The sequence below is a fragment of the Lasioglossum baleicum genome, chromosome 11 (assembly GCF_051020765.1).
Source record: "Lasioglossum baleicum chromosome 11, iyLasBale1, whole genome shotgun sequence".
NCBI lineage: Eukaryota > Metazoa > Arthropoda > Insecta > Hymenoptera > Halictidae > Lasioglossum > Lasioglossum baleicum.
In genome coordinates, this window is record NC_134939.1 from 3,696,493 (window position 1) to 3,722,774 (window position 26,282).

A 26,282-nucleotide genomic window follows, 5' to 3' on the forward strand; every position below is an offset into this window, starting at 1 on the left:
ATTTGTTGGACAGTGTAATTTTAATATGTTGAAAATAGTAAATTCGTGTTTTTGCCATAATTGCATAAAATCCGCAGTCTATTGATCATCGTTCGCAGCTTCAAAATTGTATTATAGAAGTTGCCATCGAGTCCAGCTTTACAAAAATGATTTTGTCCACTCGAACAAATACTGTGCCGACCATAAAATCGAAACTAGTAGAGGTACCGTGTAAAATCGAAAGTACACTGTCAAAAGATGGTATTACCACCGCCGTCTTCGGGCTGTAAATCTGTTAAAGACAAGAGGGTAGCAGTTTTTAGTTTAAACAGAGATTCCATTGTCATCCGGAAGACAGATAAGCTGTCCTTTGGCAATATTCCAAGATGAGTATCGAGCAAGGACATTCACGTACAAGAACGAGCCGTAGTGGCGGCGGCGGCTGCGAGAGCTCACTCCCAAAAAGTCATTGAAGCCACGGAGGCTGCGCGAGTCGCGAGTGTTCGCTGCTGATAAGGGTTGCTCCGCCCTCGAAACCCCCATATACCATCCACTACCACCCTTCCCAACCCGTGGAATCGCAGGGTCAAGTTGTCGGAAGCCTCTTGCATCGGCATGAAGCATTAATCTCCGGGATTAAACTAACAGATAGGACGGAGATTAATTTTTAAGATGTCCGAAGACGTAAAGGATTAGCCCTTGGAGACCCTTAATTAGCATTGTCTCGGTCACGCTAATTTTTCGCCAGGAAACTGCAGTATTATTGTGCTAGTACATTCTCGAAAATGTAAATCTTTTAATAAAAACGATTCTCCATATTTACATACAGCAAAGATAAGTTCGTCGTAATTTGTGCACGTATTATCACATGTTTAAACTTTCTTCTATCTACATTTTTACAATTCTTGTAAACGATTATTCTATCAGCACCGCTTTCTCTCTCTCTCTCTCTCTCTATTCGAATAAAAATCGAGAGATAAACGACCGGCTGTGATTAATAAAATTTTTCATTGAAACTATATAAATCAGCTTTGCAGTCTCTGTACACTCGTTTAATCCCACAGTGATCGATAAGGTACAATTCACGGTATAAATCTCAACCTCGCCAGTCTACGCGAGATAAAGCGGTATTACTAAATAAATTAACAAGAAGCGACCTACAATAAATAATGTCAACGAAATCATCCCGTGGCGATACGTCGACACTCTTCCACGTTAATAATAAACGTTAATAATAATCTTTGTTCACAAGAATGATTTATCTTCTAACACGTGGAGCGAATCTCACTTGGTACTAATTTCTAGTCTAATTATAAAGTCTATAAAGCGCTCTAGAAAGTATGTATACGTTTATCAAAGAACGTCGAGCATTTTTAAGAAGCACTTGAAACGTGAAGTAAAACGTCAAAAGTCCTCATTAAAATATTAATTACATTTCTAACGAGCTGAAGACTCGAATCAGTTCTATTTAAACGGACGATAGGAAGGTTAAAGTTCCCTATCTTCTATTCTACTATCAACTAACTAGTCAGCGTGTCGCTACCACTCGAAAGCGCGTGGGGAAAAGAAAAATACTGTTACACTGTTGTCGTTGCAAGCATTTCGTCACTCGGTCGACTTAAGCCTAATATTTACAAGTGAGCATTGTCAGCGAGATCAGAAACGCTGCCCCTGGGTCGTGTTGACAAACGTGATGTCAATGGAAAGCAAACACGAGGATTAGTAAGGGAACCAGCATGATGCAGATCAGGTAGATCGCGGTTCGCGGCTCGCAGGTAGAAACTACCACGTATTCATGGTTCCATTGGGAATCGTTGCCACTCCATGGTAGTTCCAGGACTGTTCTCTCGTTGCTGAAGAGCTTTAATGGCAGAGAACACTCTTTTGTACTGTTCTTGCACTCGTGGACCGGGTTTGAGATGTTGTACACGGTTTTCAGAAGGTCGAAGTTCACTCGAAGGTAGTTCGGTTGGATCTCGTTCTCGGAGTTGAAGACGAAGAAGTAGTATCCGTTCATTGGGACCCTGAAACAAATAGTAATTAACAAATGAGCATGTTCACTGGCTAAAAAATCTTAAATAAAGTTCTAGAAGCTCATTCTTCCCTTGTGTAAATTTGACACTGTCTCTAATAAAGTAGCACGTCCTGTACATCGATTTATTATTTATGAACGATGAGAATAATCTCGCTTTAATCTTGTCTTATCATCGTGTTTCAACGTCGAAGAAAGAATTTGAAAATTAAAAACACATGAAAAATGAAAGCCTTGATAGGTCGTTGCATCCGCCGCGAGTCTATCCACTTGACTATTTGCCGTTCCAGAAATAAGTGTTTATCCACTACCTGTTATTATCATTATCGGGGATCTATCAATAGAAATGAAGAGGTCTGCGTACCTGTAGGTGACCGTGTTTGCAAACGAGGCTTCCGAATGTTTCTTCTCATATTTTGGTGTACAATGACGATGAGGGGTTAGGGGTAGATTTAGAATCAACCCTTTACAATCCAGTAATCGTTCCTCAGAACTGCTGAACGAACTCCAAAATTCAGAATTGCTTCTATCGTTCAGCATTGTCTCGTTCACGGTGCCTCTGTCCTCTGCTATGCCATCTGGGTGCAACATATCCTAATGTACGTAAAGGAACATTGGGTGGTGAGAAAAAAATCATTTTATTAAGAAAATATCTATTTCTAAAAGTGGTGGAAAATTTGGAAGATCACCTTTGGTTTTGTTGGTCTTTAAGACTGGGTCTTTATGCATTCATTAGGATTTTTTATTAGGTCTTTATGCATTCAAGGAAATGTCTATATGTATATTGATCAGAATGACCAGTACTAAATACTAGGGCTGAAGGTGGAGGATTTTGAAGCTTCGGAGCTTCGATTTCAGAAACTTCGAAGGAGATGAGAATCGAAGTGTAGAAGCATCGATTTTTGAAACTTCGAAGGTGATGAGAATCGAAGTTTAGAAGCTCCGATTTTTGAAACTTCGAAGGTGATAAGAATCGAAATTTAGAAGCTCCGATTTTTGAAACTTCGAAGATGATGAGAATCGAAGTGTAGAAGCTCCGATTTTTGAAACTTCGAAGGTGATGAGTAGACTGCGGATTTTATGCATTTATGACAAAAATGGGTACGTATAACTTACAACAGTGGAGATATTAAAAAGATTAAGGACACCAGTGTATTAGTTTCACCTTAATAAGATAATTAAACGAAGAATGGAATTTTTATTTGATTCTTGTAATGCAAATATTCGAAGTTTAGAAGCTTCGAAATTCGAACCTCTGTAGTAAATTATTAGAGGATTAAAAGAAACGGAGTTTCGGAACTTTGGACTTCGAAATTTCGCTGCTAAGTTATATTTGATACAGTTACAGACACTCCTACATTTCGAAAAAAATACGCCACCGCAGCTAAAAGATTGATTAAGTAAGTTACAACTTCATACACTTCGAATCCTTCGAATCTTCGAAGAGTCGAAGATTTTGAAGCTTCGAAGCTTCGAGTTCTCGATATCTCTCGATCGTCTCAATGTCTCGATACAGAGCCTCGTCCTATCAATATTTTCCGGATTCGCGATACATCTCTATTATTCCGAAAGCGTCGGAAAATATTGAACGCCGTCTCGATAACGGGACCCTCGACGCCATTGCCACACACGCGAGTAGAAAATTACAGATAGCCGCCGCGCCACAATTACACGATTTGGTAATCTGTAATTAGGACAATATAAGTAATACCCAGATAATGATCTGTCGACGATAAAGAAATTGATTACGATCCACTGAATTGGCCCGTCTTATCGTCCCGAGAACGATGTTGACAGAGAACGGAATACGTCCTCCTCTCTCGAATCGTTTGACAACAACCGGTATCGTTGAAATCGACAACAGAAGTCTCGCCATCTAACAAGCTCTCCGCATTAGTCTCTCGCGAAGCATAATCTCACTCCCACGTTTTATCACATAATAGCACCTCAGCTGACGCATTATCATCAGACGTATACACCAGAAGAAATCTGCTGTTCTGCTTCGAACTTGAAAATTTTCCACCGGTAACTTAATTTCGTTGAGCGAATTAAGGATTTTACAGATAATACCGCCCGTGTAAACAGTCAAGTGTCCTAACTTCACGTTTATGCAGCTGCGATGCAGGCTACTTCTCGCTTTTTACATTTTATTTATCGTCGAGAATATTCTTCTATGATCTATGCTGGGTTTTATGAGAGAGATTAGAAACCGTTCATTCGCGGAACGTTATCGCGCTAACGCTGAATTACGATTCTTTATTGCTATGCAGAAATGCATTTATGCTGTGTAAACACCTTCGAGAGCGTGTTAAGAGCTGGATTAATGCGATGAGATCATTGATAATGCTAATTAGATTTGTCTGGAACTTTTACTGGCTAGAATTTGTCCGGGAGAATCTGAGATTGTTTGTTCGATTTAATAGTCTAGTGAAACGAGTGTAAAAATTGTCTCGTGGTTCCCACAATTCGATAAGATTAAGATTAATAAGATAAGAATGGTTCTTACTGTACCTCTTCGACGGCAGCGTCGGAGTCTTCGTCTTCTTCAGTCAGCTCTTTACGAAGAGACGAGGACAAGATTAAATCCCTTCGTCTTCTTCGTTTCTCAGCTTCGGAAAGCTTCTGGTTCTTTATCGTCTCATCGACCACTTTCCTCAGGACCTCAGTCTCCCCACCATTTTTCTCCATCTCGTCCATCAACTTTCTGAGGATCTTCTTTCCTCGATATCCCATCGAATTGATTTTATCCAGCACATCTTTCACCACTTCTGCAGACGTTGGTTCTCCTTTCTTCTCGCTCGTCTGCGTTTTTTCTTGTTTCTGGCCGCCATCGTGCTTTTCATCTTTTGCTATAGCCTTTTGTTCTACCTTCTTGTCCACTTCGGAAGGATGTTGTACAGGTGGTTTAACAATGTTTGCTACCTCTACGAAAGTCCCCTCGTAATGATGATGAGGATTCTCTTTTTGTTTGTTCTTCGTGTCCAGCGTTTTTGCCATCAGCTCTGTTAGGATTGCTCTCATGGCTTTCGCGTCTAATTCGTGGCTGCTGTAATGATGCGCCATAGAGTTTGTTAGGTGAGTTGAGCTGTTTAGGAGAAGGGCTTGGTCCTTGTGGTGGAATTGAATTCCTTGTTCTACTCTCTTCATCTTGCTTGGCTCGTTGCTGGGACTCTTATCCTGCACGTGGAATGTTTGGTTTTAAACGTTTTGATTAAGGGGATGGACTCTCGTTTTCAGGATTGCCATGGTGCGGGATGCGGGAGGGGCTAGTGCCTAAAAAGTTAGTGCTTAAAATGCATTTTATACCTCGTCTGTTCCGTTGACAGAAAGCAGCCCAGTCTCTTTAGCAACCTCCAAAAGCTCCTCCAACTCCTCGCTGCTATCATCGCCGATAAAGGCGCATTCGTGAAGGTGCTTGTGCCCTCGAATGATCGTCAGAGATGCCCCAGGCCATCTGCCATTCGTCAAAAAATTTTACGAATCAGAACTGTTCAAGATCGATGCAATCTTTGATACTCTGAATCAATCAAACTGTGATTCGAACCTCACGCAAGTGGAGACTGTGACGCTGCTACCTCTGAGCAGATAAAATCCCCAATACTCTTTCATGTCGTCCTCCAAGATCAGGTGTCTTGTCATCGAAACAGGTTGAACTTTACCTTCAACCTGTGGCTCATCGCTCATCAGATAAGCGTTGAAAGTCGCGTTTACTTTGATCAGCTGGCTCTGGAAGAAATTCAAGGTGATTCTTCAAAGGGGCGTCAACTTCAAGCGCAATATTCGAGCAACGTTTGAACCTTGGAAAGCTATCAGATCATCGAAGTTTTCCAGAGTAATTACGTGTTCAGTTTGCGAATCTTGAAAAGTGATCAGCGATTATATCATAAAGTATCTAAACATAGTATATACAATCTTTTAATGCTGGAAAATTATCAAGTTATTGTAAAAAAATTTCGATTCCGCTTGTGCGAACAATATTTGAGTCTTCCGAAGATTATCGAACGATTGTAATCGACGTTTCTGGAAGCACTTGTGTGTAGCATTTTGGAATCTTGAAAAGTGATCATGTGATTATATCGACGTATCTGAAAAATTACGAGGTTGTATAACTTTCCAAGCGTAATTCTGTATATAGATTATTTGAATCCTGAAAAATTATTGATTGAAGACAAGGAAAATGAAGAACGTGGCTGCTAATTAAAATTAAATCGAAGAATCACTTACCTGACACCATGTGGTCGACACTCTCGCGTCGATAAGCCTCTGATCAGAGATGGTTAAAGGGTACAATTGCTCGGAATAAACGCGGTATCGCAAGTACATCGGCCCCGCTACCAACACAGCAGGGAGAATCATTCCAAGCAAACATAATCGCAATAGCCTCAGCGGTACCTTGTACTCAGATCTACGAGGCTGCCAATCTCTTGGACGAACACCCTCCTCTACGAATTGCAAAATGATTTCTCGTGAGAAAACTACCGTGAAAATTGTGGGGCGCTTTTGCTAAGCAATTCAAAAGACTGTTGATAATAATCGTACAAATTCCAAAATATTTAAATTGAGACCAGCAACACAGTCTTCTGAATCACTCTATGTACAGTGGCCAAAATAATGATAGGTTCACTGTGGCATTTCTTTTTATTTCGCAAGAATGTGTTCTAAGCATTGTGTAAGCAGTCAGTCGACTATCAACAATATTAGTGTAAAGATGTACCTGTTTCAAAAATTCTTTGAAAATTATCGAGTACGAGATACGAAATCATCTTAGGTGTTCACGGAGAAATATTTAAAAATTACTATTGATAGAGCAATTTTTGAACGTTTTTGTGTGGTAAGTACACAGATTTATGAAGTTTAAGATTTATAAAAAATATTTTATGTTCGTTTAATATTATTAGAGCACAATGACACGGGGAAATCGTTAAATGATAACGAGAAGGCCCAAATTATTGCTTTCCACAATATGAGTCTCTCTAACACAGAAATTGCAAGAAGATTGAAAAGCTCATTAAATGTCCTAAACAATTTTTTAAAATTAAATGAAAAATACAGCAGTGAAAAATCTACAGGTCATCCAAAAGAATTAACACACAGGGACAAAGGTAAAATTTTTCAAAAATCACTGCAAAATATGCTTAATGCCTCTAAAATAAAAATGAAATTATATTTGCCAGTTGGTGTTCGACGTGTACAGCAAGTTGTGAGATCGAGTGGGACACCTAAATATTCTAGAAAAGCGAAAAAACCTCCGCTAACTAAATTCCACAAGGTGGAGAAATTAAAGTTAGCAGAATATCATATGTCGTGGACCGAAAAGTGGAAGACGGTGATTTTTTCTGATGGAAAAAGATTTAATTTGGACGGCCCAGATGGGTATTAATATTACTGGCACGATCTGCATGATGAAAAAGCGTAAAAATGACAAGAGTACATGGAGGAGAATGTGTAATGGTTTGGGCTGCATTCGGCTGAAACGGTAAGACTCCGATAATGTGGTTCCCTCCAAAAACCAATGCAGAAAAATATCGGGAACTATTGGAAGACGTACTGGATGAATATGGCGACAAGATTGGTGGACCTAATTTAATATTCCAACACGATAATACAGCAATACATCGTGCAAAAACAATTAAAAACTACTTTGAGAGGGTAAAAATCAAAGTTTTACCCTGGCCATCAAGAAAGGTATACGACAATGAAAAACAGGATAACACGTACTGTTTCAGAATTAAGAAATGGGATTAGAGAGGCGTGGTCTGAAATTAAATTAGAAACATTATAAAAATTAATTTAATCAATTCCACGCAGAATATTTGAAGTTATGAAACACAAAGGTGGTTCAACTAAGTACTGAATTATTTTTATCTTTTCCTTTTTTAATTTTTTTTATGTGAAATACTTAATGAACCTATGTTTATTTCGCAACTAAAATTCAAGTGTTGTAATAGAAAATTTGTAATTGACATTAATTAACATTGTGTTATTCAATTGAGCTGTGTATTTTGTTAATTTTATTAGATTGAATAAATAATAATAAGTACAATCAAAAATACTGCGTTAAACACAGCATTATGTCAACAAATTGAAGTGAACCTATCATTATTTCGGCCACTGTATATCGAACACATAAATAATTTGAAGTGATTTCGTACAACAATTTGTATTTCGTTTTACAGACGTGACTGTAACAATTTTAACGAATTCGTAATCGAAGGGGTCTGACCTGGACTATTGAAGTTACAGTGTTAACTGGAATTTAAAGGTCAATAAACAACCGGTAGGAAACTGTTCATCCCTTTATTCTCTCACATTACATTATAATATTTTACAACGATTACGCCACTCCGCAATGCGACGTGCAATTGCAAATGGTTAATACGCAATTTCGATCGCGCAACGAGCAGGTATACATGTCCGTCAATGTTTATTCATTGCGATAAATTTCAATAGGTCTACTCGTTTGACGTTCAGGCACGTAATCGTAAAATAGTATGCGCAGATTTCATGAAGATTATTATGAATCGCTAAATCATCAATGGAACTGGCAGACAATTCTGGAATTTTTCCCTGTATAAACATCAACATTTAGATAAACACAATCCCAGAATGTTATAGCAGCGTATCTGGTGCTTCTGATTGCGATATGGTAATGAGAAATGATAATAATTAATCGTAGCTAGGTTTCAGATACTTTTATCGAAGTTCAACGCGCACAATCTGTGTTTACAGAATGGAGAACATTTCTATTCAGAATGTTTCGAATTGTTCAAAAGAATAAGTTATCTGTGCTAGTAAAAATCCGGTGATTCTAAAGACTATATGTATTTTGCGCCATTGACCACGCTTAGATCATCCGATCGAGTCATCGAACTTACAACGAAAAGGTTCGATGAACAAAGAGGGTATCGACTCCGACGTTCACCTTTGTACCAAAATCAAGCGATAACCCTCACGTAACGGAATTACTATGCCAGATACTACTATCTATACTACAAACCCGTAAACATACCATCCTAGGCCAGTGAGTGTCAAAAATAAGGTCATAATATGACTCGTGACTCATAGAATTTGTCATAATAGTAAGGTCATAATGCGACTCGTGACTCATAGAATTTGTCTCGATCTTGATTAAAACGTCGCGCCACAAAAGATCGAAACGTAGTATGCAAAAAAAAGTGCCGATGACCTTAAAATGACCTGCGAGGCGACCTTGGATGACGTTTTTTTGTAATCGTCATCAAACGTGGTCGAATCTAATCTTTTTTCAGTTTAGAACATCAACAAAAATCATTTTCATAAGAAGAAATGTTTGCGTTAATATCGAGCGTGTCAATGTTTCAAAAAAAAAAAACGGAAAAAAGAAATGCAAAAGCCGATATTGATATTTTCCTTGAATTTGCAAGCGATGAGGCCGATGCGGTGGCATAATTCACATTGTCGCGTTGTCGTAATCGTCTCCCATTAGTCGCGACGCATATACGTTACACGGGGTGCTCGGAAACTCGAGGCACGGACTTTGCACGGTGACACGTGCAAAACGTGAAAAACGAACGACGCCAATGTTTGCAAACAACGTCTTGCTGGGGTGTTTACGATCGTTCTTCTTCTTTTCTCTCTCTGGATGGTTCGAAACTTTTCGGACACACTGCGTAAGACGGAGACGACCCTTATATAGGCGGCAGGGATTTAAAAATAAAGTTCGCCCTGCCTCGTGGAGGCAGATTACACATTGTCGGGCACTATTACGATTAAATGAGGCTACATCGAAGAAGAATATGCGGACAATTAACATGGTGAATGCGTTACAATCTAATTCAAAGAACTGCACGATTTCCCCGCCTCGGCTTTACTAAATACCGTCATCGCATAATTAGTCAATTCACCTATCAATAGTAATACGATTTTGATTGGTGTATAGATCGCTCGCGATTGTGTTGCAACTGTGTATGCGTGTGCTATACACGCCCATGCAGCATTTCACCACGTGGCAGAGCAACTGGAAGAATCCTTTGTTACATGCAGACCCATGACACTATTAAATACCTACCGGTAGATAAGGCGTTAATTAGGCTTTTCTTTACGCTTCAATTTCAAGATCTGATGATTAAAAAATAGATGTGTAAAGTTTAAAATAATTTGTCAATTATAGCTGCGAGAAACACGATCATACACGCGCAGACAGAAGTGTAGTCGATTACGCCACCGACGCGACAATTCGAATTCGAAAATAAGCGCTTCCTTGTTTATATTATGGTCGTCACCGTATCGAATATATTAAAGAAGCAGGGAGGATTGCTGATAGCTAATGATTCAGGTAATCTGATTCAAAATAAAAGCATGTCGATCGGTAGCTCTCGAACCCAGACTGTTTTTTCAACGACGCAGATAACTATACCACCGCATCGCGTACACACACACGTCGCCAGCGATTAATGCAATAATATAGGAACGAAACAAAACATACCGAGTATATCTATTTTTAATGGTGTCGATGGCATTCTTCTTGTAGGTCCGTAGCATCACTTTCAGAATCACTTTTCCCACGCTGGGATAATCTTAATAAAGCATCACGCACAGCACGAATCCAACGTTTCTGCTCTCAGTATAAAAATATACTGTCCCGAATCGATTTCGTTACCGAACGCTTTACAACACTCGTTAACAACTTTTTCAAAAAATATGAAACCTCTACCAAATATGTCCGACAATGAATTTCGAAATTTTCAACGATTTTACAAAGTCCGTGTTATTGTTCCGTGGACTCGGTGAACGTACGATTTAAATTAATTAATTGATTTCATTAACTGGAAGTTACGTAAATGCACGATGTGTATCGTTCGCTCCCAACAGATCGACTGATTCCGTGAACGAATATGTCATGCTTTGTATCAGTGCCTTATCAACTTTTACTGTGCCGGGGATAAGCTCCCGTCCATAGAAGTCTATTTGCACGAAATCGTGTCCCTAACAGCTAACCCATCGGCTGTATTACAGTTATCTCACCCGAATATAGTAAACAAAAGTTTACGGCACCGATGGCACGCAGCCGAACGATTTTTCTCGATGACGTCGTCGAATTGCAACGTGCGTATCTCTCTATCACTTTGACGTAACACGCGTGCAAAGGAAAAATAGAAGTTTGCGCGTCAGAATCGAGACGCGATTTCAGAGAAGCGTTTCCAATTGTTGTTTGAAAAGAAAGCATGTATTTTATGCAATAAGTGGGGTTTCCTGCATCTAATACCAGAATTATTTATAATACAAGTTATTTGCGGCGCGACTCGTCCCGCCTGCTACTCTCCTCTGTCGGTTTATGCGATTTCTCACCCCTCCGCCTTTTGTTCAACGGATTACGAGGATCGTATATTTCGAACCAATCGTCGTCCTTCGTGCTAGCATCTTTCGCGAGAACCGGAACTTTCTCCTCGCATTGCAACGAGTGCACCATCCACGACTCATCATCAGGATCAAAATCCTCTTCCTTGCTATTGTCTTTCCGCGGCGGTGTTGGCGATCTCTCGCTTCTAGTCTCTTTCGCACTTTGAAGCTTCGATTTGAATTTCTTCAAGAGATCCATCGTGAAATCTTCGCGACTTTTACCCATTCTAGGCAGCTTTGACTTTGCTTCTTTGTACTTCACCTGAGTCTGAATGTACTCCTTCATGATCTCCGTTTTCTGACCCTTCTTCTCTTCCTGCTCCTCTTTCAACTTCTTGTCCGCCTCCTTCGCCTTCTTCTCGTTCTGAACGTCCCGCTTCAAGTCGCGAATCTCTTTTCTAATTTCTTCCCTGTGGAAAAATTCGTCGGAAATATTTTAGCACTTTTACTTCAGAGATAGTATAGTATACGTACGCTTTCTTCCTCCGTTCTTCTTCTGCATGTTTCCCAAGATAATACTCTTCTTCTTGTTCATCTTGATTATCGACTTCGTTATCTTCCAGTTTGTAAGAGCTTGTCTTCTTGGATTCCTTCTTCGTTTCCTTTAGCTTACTTTTTATTCTTTCTTTCATCGCTCTGGGAAGACAACAGTATTCGTATGAAAATACAACAAGTAATCGGTGAAGAATTTTAAAGAATTGGCTCACTCTTTCTCTTTTCTTATAGCTTCCAATTCTTCGGCAGTTTTCAATTCCTCGTCGCTTTCCCAATCGCTACTGCGATCTTCTTTCTTCTTCTTGCTCGGAGGTCCAGCCGGTTCGACAGCTGGTTGAGCACTTAATTTCGGATCAGATAAATGATCGTGCGCCGATTTCCCTTTGCCAGTGAATTGTTTATTCAATATCACAGACTCTTCCTCATCTTCTTCTGCTTCCTCTCCGAAAGACAAAAGATTGAAATTTCTGAAAGTAAGCAGTCCTCGTTGAAGAATATTTTTAACAGGAACGAAGATTACAAATATTTCTTTCTTACTTCACTCCTGCTTTCTTATGTTTTGTACTATCCTTCACTTCCTCGCTTTTTCTCGTCGTCACCCTAGGTACAATATCAGAAAAAGGATTATTCAGTATTTCAGTTTTTAATACTTTTGGAGGATAAAGTGGCCTGTCGTTCTACGAACAGAAAAAAGCACTATAATACATTTCTCGTGTAAGTAATTTTACAACAATTCAGCTCGTGTAATTAGCATAGTCTCTTACTTCATCTACTAGTGCTTCTTCGAGTTTGAGCATATTGTACACAGTTTCTCCGGTAACTTTACCGAATATAGTATGCTTGTTCTGTAATTCTGGAGCAGAAGCAAGAGTAAAGAAAAATTGAGATCCATTGTCGTCTTTTCCTGCATTCGCCATAGCCAGCAAACCTCGCCTGCAGAATCGCAGTCTCGTATGGAATTCATCCTGAAATGAGTAAGTACATTGGCTATGCGCCAATTGTAAGAGAGTGAATTTTCATGAAAATTAAACATACTTTAAACGGTTGTCCATATATACTTTCTCCGCCTTCTCCCGTGCCAGTCGGGTCTCCGCCTTGAGCTATAAAGCCCTTAACAATTCTGTGAAATATGGTATTGTCGTAATAGCTTTCCATACATAATTGTATAAAATTTTTGCAAGCCTTCGGAGCCTCCTTCGTCCATAACTCTAAGTCAATATCGCCCACTGTTGTTCTCATTACCACCTATTTATTCAAAATAAATTGTTTAAAATTAAAATTAAAATTTTTTTAACAAAAATGAGGTAAATGTTTCCGGATAAAACGAAATACGTTAAAAAGACCGTGTTATGTGTTTATTCGCTGCATCTAGATAAAAACTGATATCGCAAATATTTGTTATTAGAGGTTATGTAACGAGAAACAAATAAATATGAATAAAATATCTTAAATTTTTACTTACTTTACCCGTTGTGGGTGGTTCTTGTATATAAATGTTGCTCATGATTGCAAATGTTTTTTAAATAAACAGAAGAAGCATTCTATTTATTTACGTTGAAATTGCATTCTCCTAAATACGACCCCAATCAATAATATTCCTCACATACATACATTAGGAATAATATAATGATGTAAATACATAACGGAAATGGTCTATGCAACAAAAAATATTTATGGTATTTATTTATTATTTATTTTACGATGTTTACATTGCTACCTGTAAAAACAATAAACAGATATTTGAATCAGAGATGAATGTCGACATTATTTAAATACTTATTTAAATATATGAGCCAAGTGCGTGTGTGTATGTTGTCTTTTAAATATATTTCATTTGATTTCATAAATTCATGAAAATCTAAACGCTTGTAACAAAATTTAATAAATAGAAATATATGTATTATAAATAGGTTTATCAATATGGTGGATATTGATAAAACATTTTGCACCGATACATATTTAAATAGTTAGTCAGCCAGGTTAATCTATATAATAAATATTTTAATATAAATATGTAAATAGTGTTTTAGCCATGGATGCGACTAAAGTAAATATAAACAGTCCCAATAGTTTGAACATTGGTTTAACATCCGACCACAATATAATTTACAATGAAATAAAGAAGTGTTTAAAGTATAACAATGAGTTTCCTAAAGAATGGGAGAAGAACATATTAAATTTATTGCCAAGAAGGTACAGAAGAAAATACTCTTCGTTAGTACAATCAATGCTAACGGAAGTGAAAAATATGCTGACCGAAGATATGCAAAGCTTTTCCATGAAAGTTATATTATCGTTGTCAGGAAAAGAAGAAGCATCTTTCTCCTCTTTGTATTCTCTGAAGGAATGCGAAGGCTACAGTTATAAGAAATTTTCAGAACGTCGTAACTTAATAGTGAAAAAATACTTTCTTCATCTAGAGCCGATAAGATTCATTATGGAGATGGGACAAGTTATGCTTCCAATGTTCGTCTGTAACTTTCAAGATCTCTGTCTTGATCTCATGTCGTTGAATGATTTTCAAAATATAATTAATAACGATGTTAAAAAAGCATCTCTGATCATTTCTTATCAGTTTTATAAAGAAACCTGTAGGGTAATATCGAGGACTGCAACCAGAGCACTGAGAAACGTTAGTGTAAATCAACTGCTAAATATTATGCGGTGTATAACACATATTTTCGCACAGAGAATTATAAATGTTATGATACGATCGATAGATCACATGCTAACAATTATGAGGAATGAATATTATTGTCCAAAAATTAAACTTCGACTTGATTTACAAGATGGTCAACTTCTTACCGATCCTAACATCGAAGAAATATATTCAACGTATCATGGAATAATCGATCGCATTGGTTCGATAGCTCAACATTTAACTTCGTTCGAAGAATTGCTAAATTTGAAAGTATCTTCCAGATACATTCAAATCAAATTACCAGACTGGTACATCGAAGAATCGCAAAATAAATTGCGAACTATATTGCACGACTTGTTTAAGCCTGTAAACAAACATGTGATAAATATTACCGAAGAATTTTATCCTGTAAGCGTGCCGAGTACGAAGAAGAAAATATTATCATTAAGTTTAGGCAAAATAAACTTTGATTCATACCTCAAGTATATTAAAAAGTATAATATATACCTGATAAGAACAAATACAATAGTAGCGAACATGTATTATACCGTAGGCAGATTAGAACAGACTAAAGTTAAGGAAGCTTTGAGGAAAGAATCGTGGGATATCGTAAATGCTTTCCTGCTCAAGGTAATCAAGTATCATCAAGATTTCAATATAAAAATCTGTGGAGAATTCGAAAGCTTGAAACTCAAAGCACTGGATGTACCGAACGAAGCGAAATTGTTGATCGAGTTAACCGACTACATCTTACACGCGTCAAAAGAATTAATAAAAGAACTAGAATGCAAAATTCAGCTGTCTATATACATGCTATGCACATTATTTGAAGTGACAATTCTATCGGACGACCATATCAATTTAAATAAGAAAACCATAAACTGGTTGCGCGAGATTGAGCCTGTATTCAGACAAAACAACACATTGTGCGAAGCAATGAAGAACGAATTGGAAGAGGACATGCAAAAGAGAATAAACAAATTGAATTCTGATGTAGATTACATTATTCCTCAACTCAGTGTTTTAGACAATATGGACGATATCGAGAGAGTCGAAGAGTATGTTGAATACTATAGGGGGCTGTTTAAAGAAGTGAATAAAATTAACATTGAGATGGAAAAGATCAACGAAGAAGAGAAATTGTTTAAATTTCCCGAAACTGAGTTCCCGCAAGTAATTGAATTGCAGGAAGTCATTGTCCCGTTTCACGATCTCATTTGTGTCGTTCATCAATGGAGGAAAGACAATAGCGTATGGTTGGATGGACCGTTCGAGTGGTTGGATGCTGCTGTTATAAAAAAGAAAACATTAAACTACTTCGAGACGATCATTGAAATGAGCAGAACGTTCAAAACAAAAATTAAAATGGATTTGACTGCAAACAAGTGCTTTAAATTCTCTGGCATCGCAGATGACCCAGATCCCATGCAACAACCAGCTCCGTTAAAACTGTGCTGGCAAGCTCTAAATGACATAAACGATTTCAAGAATTATTTATCATTGATAGTATGCATGTGTAATCCGGCTCTCCAAAAATCTCACTGGATGGAAATGTCTGCGATATGTGATTTTGATCTTATGCCCAATGCTGGCACCAGTCTAAGGAAAATGATCTCCTTCAATTTAATGGATGACATTGAGAAGTATGAAGCTATTAGCCTAGGTGCCAACAGAGAGCTAGAATTACAGGAAAAATTGTCGCAAATGATTAAAGAATGGAAAACAATTTCGTTCGAGATAAGCTTCGATGAAAAATCGAAGATGTACGTCTTCTCGAATTTATCTGACATAGAATTGCTTCTCGAAGATCATTTTATAGTAATCGAAGAGATGAAAACCTCTCATTTCGTGAAGCCAATCATTTTGACTGTAAACGAATTCTTCTCGTCTCTCAATAGGATTAGGAACATCATGGTGCAATGGTGTGACGTTCAAATATTAATGCTTCCTTTATATTCTACTTTTTGTTATCCTAATATAGAGAAATACTTGCCTAAAGAGTCAGTCTTGTATAGGGAAGCGAAAGAACTTTTAGCAAATATTCGAAATAAAATATGCATGAACACTACATTTTCGGGAATTGATGATCTAACAATTTTAGAATCTTTATATAATGCTAACAGAAAGCTTGAAGAGGTACATCATGGGGTAACAGAGTACATAGAAAATAAACGATTGTGGTTCCCAAGATTTTTCTTCCTTTCGGACAAAGAAGTTCAAAGAGTATTATTCGAATCGAACAATGTCGAAGAATTGAACGTCTCCCTAAAATCTTGTTTCGAGGGTGTAAAGAAAGTTCGAGTCAATAAAGAAAAACAAATTTGTTCTATTATCGGTGATCATAACGAAGAAATGAATTTAGAAAAGTCCATTCAGGTTCATTCTTATCATGAAGAGACATGGCTGATGGAACTAGAGAATGAGATAAATAGTACTTTGCAGAAAAGTATTTTAAAATGTTGGGATAAATTTAATTTTACGCATTACGATATTCTCAATTTTCCAAGTATGATAATTATATCTGTGATTTTACTTTATTGGACTCGCGATTTACATAATTGTTTCTCTTCGTTTAGCTCAGAAGTATTAAACTCATTATACTTAAAGTATATTAATCATCTATCTAGTTTAGCCATTGAATTGAGAAATTGTACAACACGAAGACACAGAAACATATTCACATCTTTAATCGTTGTAGTCAGTAATCAAAAGGACATCATTAAATTATTGTTGGACAAAAGAATTACTCGATACACAGACTTCACATGGCTTGCGCAGTTAAGATATTATTTAGAGGAAGATTATGTTACTGTATCAATGTTTGATGCAAGTATAAAATATGGATACGAGTACAGCTATTACAAACAATGTATAGTTAACACTACTCTCACAGAGAGATGTTTCTATACACTTATGCAAGCGTATAAGTACCATTTGTACGGGGCTGTTACAGGATTGCCTGCTTCGGGGAAAACGGAGACTATTAAAAGCCTGGCGAAAGTAATTGCAGTACAATTTCGTATTTTCAATTGCGCCGATATATCTTCCTACAATTTTGTCTGTCAAGTGTTCAAAGGATTTGTTTCCTGCGGAGCATGGCTCTGCTTCGAAAATTTCAATAGTCTCGAGCTGGAAATGCTGTCCATGATTACTCAAAACCTTGTTTGCGTTGCTCAAGCAGTAAGTGCAAATTTAAAAGTCGTAACTATCGAAGGTTCACTGTTAAATTTGAATCCAAATGGACATATTTGTGCTACCACTAATCTTGGCTCGTTCAAATACCATAAATTGCCTGACAATTTAAAAATATTTTTCAGAAGAGTACACATGATGATACCGGATATCGATAAAATTGTAGAAATCGAACTGTTCGCTGCTGGCATAGTTAATTCAAAACTGTTAGCTTTAAAGCTAACTACTCTTTACAAACTACTCTCCCAACAGCTGCAGTGTGAATCCTGTAACACTTTCAATATAAACTCTGCCAAAGTAGTTGTTCGGACCTTGAACTATTTAAAAAGAAGTTTCCCAGATGAGAACGAAATCATGTTACTCTTACGATCTTTAATCGACGTTAATCTCCCTAAACTCTGTAGCGCAGATTCACTCGTCTTTAAAAGTATCGTTGACAATATGTTTCCTGATGTTACATTGTTGCATCCCGATTACAAAATATTCTTAGAAACTCTAGAAACCGTATGTGGCTCTAGATGTTTGCACATTCACGACGATTTTAAATTACATATTATACAAGCATTCGAGCTGTTGTATATTCATCGAGCAGTTATGCTTGTTGGCGACCCATTGGTAGGGAAAACAGAAATTCTACATGTTCTGAAGGATGTTTTAATATCCTTGCACAAGCAAGGCATAGAATCTGGTATCAATGTAAAATTAGAAACTATAATACCAGGAGTATCAACTATCGATCAACTCTATGGTCATTTCGACAAAAAATCAAGAATCTGGAAGGATGGGATATGCTCTCAAGTATTTCGTTCTTTATCGAACGATTTCTTTGACAAAAGATGGATAGTATTCGATGCACCATTAAAAGATGTATGGATCGAGAGCTTATACACAGTTCTGGATACGAACAAGGCATTGCATTTGACTTCAGGTGAAAAGATTGATATAGCAGACTCAGTATCTGTTATTTTCGAAACTATGAACATCGTAGAAGCTTCTCCTGCTATTTTATCGAGATGCGGAGTGATTTATGTTGACTTGCAGTCTCTCGATTGGAGACCATACGTTAAAACACATGTCTACAGACACGATATTTATAATGGACACGAAGACACATTGTATTCGATATTCGACTGGATAATGGATCCTGTTCTGGAGTTCATACGAAGACATTGTACTCTATCTTTAATCGTAAACCAATTACATGGTATAATATCGACATTAAATTTGCTCGAGATGTATTTGAGGGATGCTCAAACGGAAAGCACCGAAGACAAGGGGAAAAATCATTTTATAATATGGATGCAAGCTGCGCTTATATTGTCTATTATATGGGGATTAGGAGGAAACTTGAACATGGACTCTCACGTTAAATTTAATTCCTTTTGCACATCCCTTTGGAGTGGAAAAATTGAGGAGCACCCAAAACCTACAACAATAAAGAACTTTGATGTAACGTTGCCTCACGAAGGATTAATACAAGACAACTATTACATTTTTAAAGGTTCCGGCAATTGGAAGTGTTGGAGTGATTTATTAAAAACTGAAAAGACAATAGAAATGAATGATGAAATCTTTGTACCAACGATTAATACTTCAAAATATAATCATCTGTTATTGAAACATATTAAATTCAGAAAACCTTTCCTCATTTGTGGGAATGTATCTACTGGAAAAACTTCTTTGATAAAGAATTTGTTAAGAAACAAACTGGCTGGTGACAAATATTTGATCAACACGTTTAGCTTTGCTTTCATGAACTCTGTGTTGAGAACGCAAAACATGCTGCTCGCGAAATTAAATAAAATTAAAACAGGACACTACGGTCCTCCAAAAAATCAATTCTGTATTAGTTTCATTGATGATCTTTTTGTAGAAACGCCAGAGAGTCGATCCGAGATTAATAGTATTCTAGAATTTCTGCGGCAATACCATAGTTACGGGTATTTCTATAATGCTAACGAGCCTGAAAAAATTTTTATTCGCGACACCATGTTCTCCCTTGCTGTTATAGGAAATGATTTAATCAAGATATGCCCCAGATTTTTAAGGCATTTTAATCTGTACAGCATGTATGTACCATCCACAGATACTATATTTCGAATATTTTCAAATGTGCTTTTCACGAATTTCAAGAAGAATCTTTTCGCAGCGGATGTTCTAACTAGTGTAACTAGTATAGCGAATGCTACAATTGATATCTACAGTTCTGTGATAAAAAATCTCTTGCCGGTGCCTGCAAAATGTCAATATCAATTTAGCATGAGAGACGTGAGCAAGGTAATCAATGGCTGCAGTCTCCTCCAAAAGGAATCGGTGGAAACGAAAGTTACTTTCATCCGGCTTTGGGCTCACGAAGTCTGGCGTATTTTTGGCGATAGAATATTGGATGACGATGACAAAGAATATCTCTTCTTACAGATCAGAGAAACAACCAAACGTCATTTCAAAGATTCATTCGAAACAGCTTTTGACTATTTACCAAAATCTAAGAATAATCAAATTACGAAGGAGTCCTTTAACGATTTAGTGTTTAGCAATTTTATGGACACGGAGAAAAATAGAAAGTACGAAGAGATAACTTCTATGGATAAACTAAAGAATAAACTTCTCTTTTATCTGAACGAGTATAACAGAAATTTTAAGAAACAAGTCGATATAGTCGTAACGCAATACGTGTTGGAAAGCCTCGTTAGAATTGCAAGAATTTTAGTAATACCGGGAGGTAATTTACTCATGATATCCAATATAGGATCCGGTAGAAAATCTATAACAAGCCTCGCAGCTTATATAAATCAACAAGAATTGTTCGATCCATCTTCTTCCAGCTTCGATTTATGGAGAGAAGATCTAAAAACAGTTATACAAAAGTGTGGCGGTTCGAGGGAGAGTCTTACGTTTTTTCTAAAGGAAAAACAACTATCGGATACCTTTCTTTGTGATATCAAGAGTCTTTTAGCTACTGGTGAAATACCTGATTTATTTTCTACCAAAGAGAAATACGATATTATCGAAATGGTACGTTTGCATGCTCAAGGGGGAAACAAAAATGCAGAAATAAGTACTCACGCTGTAATGAATTATTTTTTGGAACAATGTAAAGGAAACTTGCACATCGTTATATGCTTCAACTCGACAAGCAAAACAATTAGGTCCTATCTATACAAATATCCAGAACTAGTGAAATATTGTACAATGAGTTGGCACAATACCTGGCCAACGAGTGCGTTCAAGCAAGTAGGTTTAAAATACATTCAAGACATTAATGTCCAAGAGAACATAAAAGAGGATATAATAACAGCTTGCGTACAGTTGTACGACAGTGCACGAGAAATGAGCAACGAATATTTCAATGAAACATCCAAAAAAATTCATGTAACATTACTGGCTTTCTTACATATGTTGAGATTATACTCCCATCAGATATCGGAGAAGCAGAAGAATATTGTCGCTACGAGGAACAGATATTTAGCGGGTCTGGAAAAATTGAAGTTAGCAGCGCAACAAGTAGAGAAGATGAAAGCTACATTGATAATGTTGAAACCGCAGTTGGAAATCTCTGCTCAACAGACTATAATTACCATGAAGGAGGTAGAGAATGAGAATATCAGTGTAGAAGGGGCTACGATTCTTGTGCAGCAGGAAGAGGAGATAGCAAATAAAAAGGCAGGAGTAGCTGGTAAGCTGAAAATGGAATGTGAAGCTGATTTAGCCGTAGCAATCCCAATTTTAGAAGATGCTGTTGCTGCATTGAACACGCTGAAGCCCACAGACATCACTCTTGTGAAAGCTATGAAAAATCCTCCTGATACCGTCAAATTGGTCATGGCTGCAGTCTGTGTTATGCTCGACGTACCATCAGATAAACTCATAGATCCAGTCACTGGTAAAAAATACACAGACTATTGGGGTCCGAGCAAGCGTATCTTAGGTGACATGAATTTCTTACAGAATTTAAAGGACTACGATAAAGACAATATCCCATCCAATATCATGCAAATTATTAAAAAGACGTATATATCCGATAACAGCTTTAAACCACATATCGTTGCCAAAGCATCGAGCGCTGCGGAAGGCCTTTGTAAATGGGTTCGGGCAATGGTGTCGTACGACGAAGTTGCTAAGGCAGTTGCGCCTAAGAAAGAGAAGCTTCTGGCTGCGCAAAGGGAATGCGATGAAGCTGAAGCGTTTTTAAATGAGAAGCGTAAAACGCTCTCCGCATTGAACGCGAAACTTGCAGTGCTGAATAACAGTCTTCAGGAAACGCTGCAGCAGAAAGTGAAGCTCGAGAAGGAAGTGGAAGACTGCACCAGCAAGCTTAATAAAGCAGAGAAATTAATTGCAAGTTTAGGCGGTGAGAAAGATCGCTGGATGGAGTGCGCAGAGAATCTGCAAGAGAATTATAATAATCTTGTCGGAGATATGATACTATCGTGCGGAATAATAAGTTACACAGCATCGTACACCACAATTTTTCGCGATAAAATAGCAGGCTGCTGGAAACAGTATATTACAGATTTAAAAATACCATTTACTACTAACTACAATCTTATAAACATTCATGGAGACGAGAACGAGATAAATCATTGGTATCTTTGCGGTTTGCCTAAACATAGATTCTCGGTTGAGAATGCAATTATCATGAGCAATTCTGAGCTGTGGTGTTTGTTCATAGATTCGCAGAATCAAGCGAATAAATGGATTAAAACTATCGAGAAGAAGAATAACATTAAAATCATCAAACTGACTAATTCGAATTATGCATCGATTGTTAGATCTAGTATCGTAAATGGAAACCCTGTGTTGATTGAAAATGTAAGAGAACGATTAGAAACCGTATTAGATCCGTTTCTTAAGGACAGAATCTACAATGATGGGAATATTTCGTATTTAACTATAAATTGTGATGTTATAAAATACTCGCATGATTTTCGGTTGTACATTACAACACGATTGCTGAATCCACAATATACACCAGAGGTGTACAGTAAATTCACTGTAATCGATTTCTTTATTCCAAACGAAGCTCTTCAAGATAAGCTACTCGATCTGGTCGTTTCGAAGGAAAAGCCGGAGCTTCAGGAAAAATTCGAGATTTTGCAGATGGAAGACGTGAATAACCAAAAAGTATTGAAACAACAAGAGGATAATATTTTATGCACTTTATCTTCGACAACCACGAATATTCTTGAAGATGAAAACGCAATAAAAACTCTGGACTCCTCGAAAAATCTTTCTCTAAATATAATTAAAAAGCAAGAGATAACGAAACTGATGTCTCTGGAGATCAGCAAGTTTCGAGATGCTTACACGCAGTTCGTTAAATACTGTGTCGATTTGTTCAACACACTTATTGCTCTATCGTACTTGAATAGCATGTATTGTTTCTCTTTTACGTGGTTCGTGCAATTGTATATCAGATCTATCGAGACTTCAAATAGAAGTGTTGTTCTCGAAAAGAGATTAGCATATTTAAAATTTTCATTTACTCAAAGCCTTTACGCAAGCATATGTAGATCCTTATCGGAGAAGCATAAGATACTGTGCTCTTTCTTATTATGTTCTAAAATACTATTAGACGACAAACAAGCCACAGAGGAAGAAATTCAATATTTTATGTCCTCGAACAGCAGACGTATCGAAACAATTTCCGATAATAAGCCTAGTTGGCTACCGCAATATACTTGGATGAATATTTGCGATGTTCAGAACGCATTATCAACGTTTAATGGTCTCACAGAAGATTTCCATTGCAACGATAAGGCGTGGAAGCAATATTACTCCTCTGAAACACTTCAAAATCAGTTATTACCAAAGCCTTGGGTAGATAAATCCTCTTTTCAGAAACTCATACTTACTAAAACGTTAAAGCCTGACAAAATTATAGTACAGATCATAGAAATAATAAAAGATATATTGGGAAACATGCAGGCTCACTCCCCACAAATTAAAGTGGCTCAATCGTACACAGAATCCAATTGTTTGACTCCTATTATATTCATTCTACCGAGCTGTTCGTCACCTTTATCTCTTATTTCCGCTTACGCAAAGACAAAGGGCTATTTGTCGAAGTTTATCTCTCTGTCGATGAGCAGAGGCCAAGAAGAGAGAGCTGAATTTCTTTTGAAAAGAGCACAGGCTGAAGGCAATTGGGTGTTTCTAGAAAATTGTCATCTGGTGCCTCACTGGATGCTGGATCTTGAAAGACTCTGTGAAAATTGTGATATCTCCAATACATCTTTGGGCTTTCGATTATGGTTGTCCAGTTACCCTATTAAAGGATTCCCGATTAGTATCTTGCAAAATAGCATAAAAATATCGCACGATTATCCATTGAGTATCAAGGAAATATTGCTGAACATTTACCAGTCGGACCCTATAGCGAATCAAGAGTTTTACGAAGGGTGTCCAGGAAGAGATAAAATCTTCTCGAAGCTGCTGTTCGGCTTGTCTCTATTTCACACGATCGTGAAAGAGAAAAATAGCTTTGGTGCCCAAGGCTGGAATATACCGTACGATTTTGATCATTCTGATTTTCATTTATGTGCTACGCAACTGCAAAGCTTTATAAACGATGTTGACTATACACCTTTCGATATTATTCTATACTTCATCGGAGAATGCAATTACGGAGGAAAAGTGATGGACAATTTTGACAAAAAATGTCTATCGCATCTCTTAATGGATTACTGTAACTCAGAGACGGTTCAAGATAAGCAAGCAAAGTTGATACCGCAAAGATGCGAGTATTTGCATGTAATTAAGTACATTGAAGAGATGCCTTCGGATTTATCGTTGGAAGTTTTTGGATTCAGTCAAAATGGAGCTGTTACTCGAGATACAACGATGGCCTCTGAATTCTTGTCGTTTATCTCATTCATGAATCCTATCAATCATATATTAGACAACCATCTGCCTCAAGATCAAGTACTGCTTTTAATCAACGATATTACTGATAAATTGCACGATTCATTCGAAATCAATTGCTTAGAGAAAAATGAGTCTTCTCTGCTTCGAGAACCTATGAACAGAGTTCTTCTGTGTGAAATGAAGCTGTTTAAACACACTTTAACAACCATAACTCAAACATTGAGTAATTTGAAATCAGCATTCGAAGGATCTCTACCATTTACTGATTCTCTTCAGGAAGTATCGGAAATGATATATAAAAATGAAGTTCCGTGTATTTGGAAAGGAATAAAAAATAATAACATAACAGATAACTTGAGTTATTACATTGATAATTTACTAAAACGTCTAGATTTTCTGAAACAGTGGATCAATGGAGACTGTCCTAGAATTGTTTGGCTCGATGCAATGTATTTTGGTAAAATGTTTTTCTCTGCAGTTTCCTTAATGTTTTCGGAAAAGTACAATGTACCTGTTGAAGAAGTTGAGCTTGAATTTCAAGTTACAATTGAAGGAACCGATATAGAAAATGTTGATGCATATTTTATTCGTGGTTTGCATTTATCCGGCGCACGATGGGACATTGAAAATAATATATTAGTCGAAAATTCGAAATACATATATTGGCAGGACATGTCGCCTATACGCATTTTATTCTTACGTAATAAAAAGGATACGGATAATGTTTATCAATGTCCTGTCTATGTAACTGCTGTACAGTGCGCTGATAAAAATATTAAATCTACGTCGAATAATTATGTAATTAGTATACCGTTAATAACAGATCGACCTAGAGCGTACTGGATAAAATGCGGTACAGCTCTGTATTGTCATAATTACATAGACTGATTATGTGCGTTTATGACATAAAACAGTAAAAATATTAGAAGAATTTAAAAATACATACTGTTACATTATTTTCAACCTGAAACATATTGAGACAGAAAATAAATTTGTATGTCACTTGAGTTGATGTCACTCCAGTTCAGTGGCGCACTCAGGGGGGCGACAAGGCCCCCTGGCCCCCAACAGAAAGGAAATATGTAGAACACTGGAAAATTGGTCAAACTAGCTGGTAGAACAGCTGCTTCCTCTCCAATATCGACGATTTTTGGATATGTTATATGAAACACTCAAAATTAAAACATTATGTACATATATATATGTTATGCACATCTGTTCAACTCGGCCCCCCCTCCCAAGATTAAATCCTGAGTGCGCCACTGCTCCACTTTGTTGCAATTCAGGAAGAAAATTTTTATTTTGCATAAAAATCCGTTGTGTATATATATAGTCATAATTCATAACTAGACTAAAATTGTCTGCATCAATTGCAAAAGATAGAAACTAAATTGAATGTTATTTCTCCTCTAAAGGAGAAAGGAATTTTTTAAATTTTCCGACAATTCTGAATTTTCTCTAGTCAATTTTGCTATAAATGCGTAAAGAGAGTCACATTAGTCAAATAAAATTTTTTATTTTCTTAATTAATGCTCTCAATGTTAAAAATCTGATTTAATCAGAGATTTATTTTGAAAAAAGATCTATTGCGAAAGATTTTTATATACAAATTGACTAATATATAAATATGTATATTATATAATTTCGCGTGATATAGAGTACGGAGTTGTGTGTAAAATATTCATGTAAAGTGCAAAA

The 26,282-nt window shown here is 37.1% G+C and overlaps 3 protein-coding genes across 6 annotated transcripts; 1 reads left to right on the plus strand and 2 right to left on the minus strand.

Moving 5' to 3' along the window:
• Window positions 1-754: 754 nt before the first annotated feature.
• LOC143213724 (uncharacterized) lies at window positions 755-10,617 on the minus strand. The gene is made up of 7 exons (XM_076433839.1): window positions 10,476-10,617; window positions 6,236-6,453; window positions 5,556-5,737; window positions 5,318-5,465; window positions 4,523-5,188; window positions 2,376-2,605; window positions 755-2,003 (listed from the first exon to the last, which is right to left on the minus strand). Exons 1-7 carry the CDS (start codon window positions 10,507-10,509, stop codon window positions 1,676-1,678), a joined length of 1,806 nt encoding a protein of 601 aa, XP_076289954.1. The 5' UTR covers window positions 10,510-10,617; the 3' UTR covers window positions 755-1,675.
• On the minus strand, window positions 8,293-25,776 carry LOC143213726 (spliceosome-associated protein CWC27 homolog). 4 transcript variants are annotated; one of them, XM_076433848.1, is made up of 8 exons: window positions 25,531-25,776; window positions 13,347-13,601; window positions 12,920-13,129; window positions 12,649-12,849; window positions 12,422-12,561; window positions 12,097-12,351; window positions 11,864-12,025; window positions 8,293-11,799 (listed from the first exon to the last, which is right to left on the minus strand). In XM_076433848.1, the coding sequence occupies exons 2-8, from the start codon at window positions 13,386-13,388 to the stop codon at window positions 11,277-11,279; spliced, it is 1,533 nt and encodes a 510-aa protein (XP_076289963.1). In that variant the 5' UTR covers window positions 13,389-13,601; window positions 25,531-25,776; the 3' UTR covers window positions 8,293-11,276. The 4 variants fall into 4 exon arrangements, with proteins under 4 accessions (XP_076289963.1, XP_076289962.1, XP_076289960.1 ...); XM_076433847.1 differs by lacking the exon at window positions 25,531-25,776 and adding an exon at window positions 25,096-25,306; XM_076433845.1 differs by lacking the exon at window positions 25,531-25,776 and adding an exon at window positions 14,690-14,828.
• On the plus strand, window positions 13,917-25,472 carry LOC143213721 (dynein axonemal heavy chain 7). Its single transcript, XM_076433832.1, has one exon. The coding sequence runs from the start codon at window positions 13,917-13,919 to the stop codon at window positions 25,470-25,472; it is 11,556 nt and encodes a 3,851-aa protein (XP_076289947.1).
• Window positions 25,777-26,282: the final 506 nt, after the last annotated feature.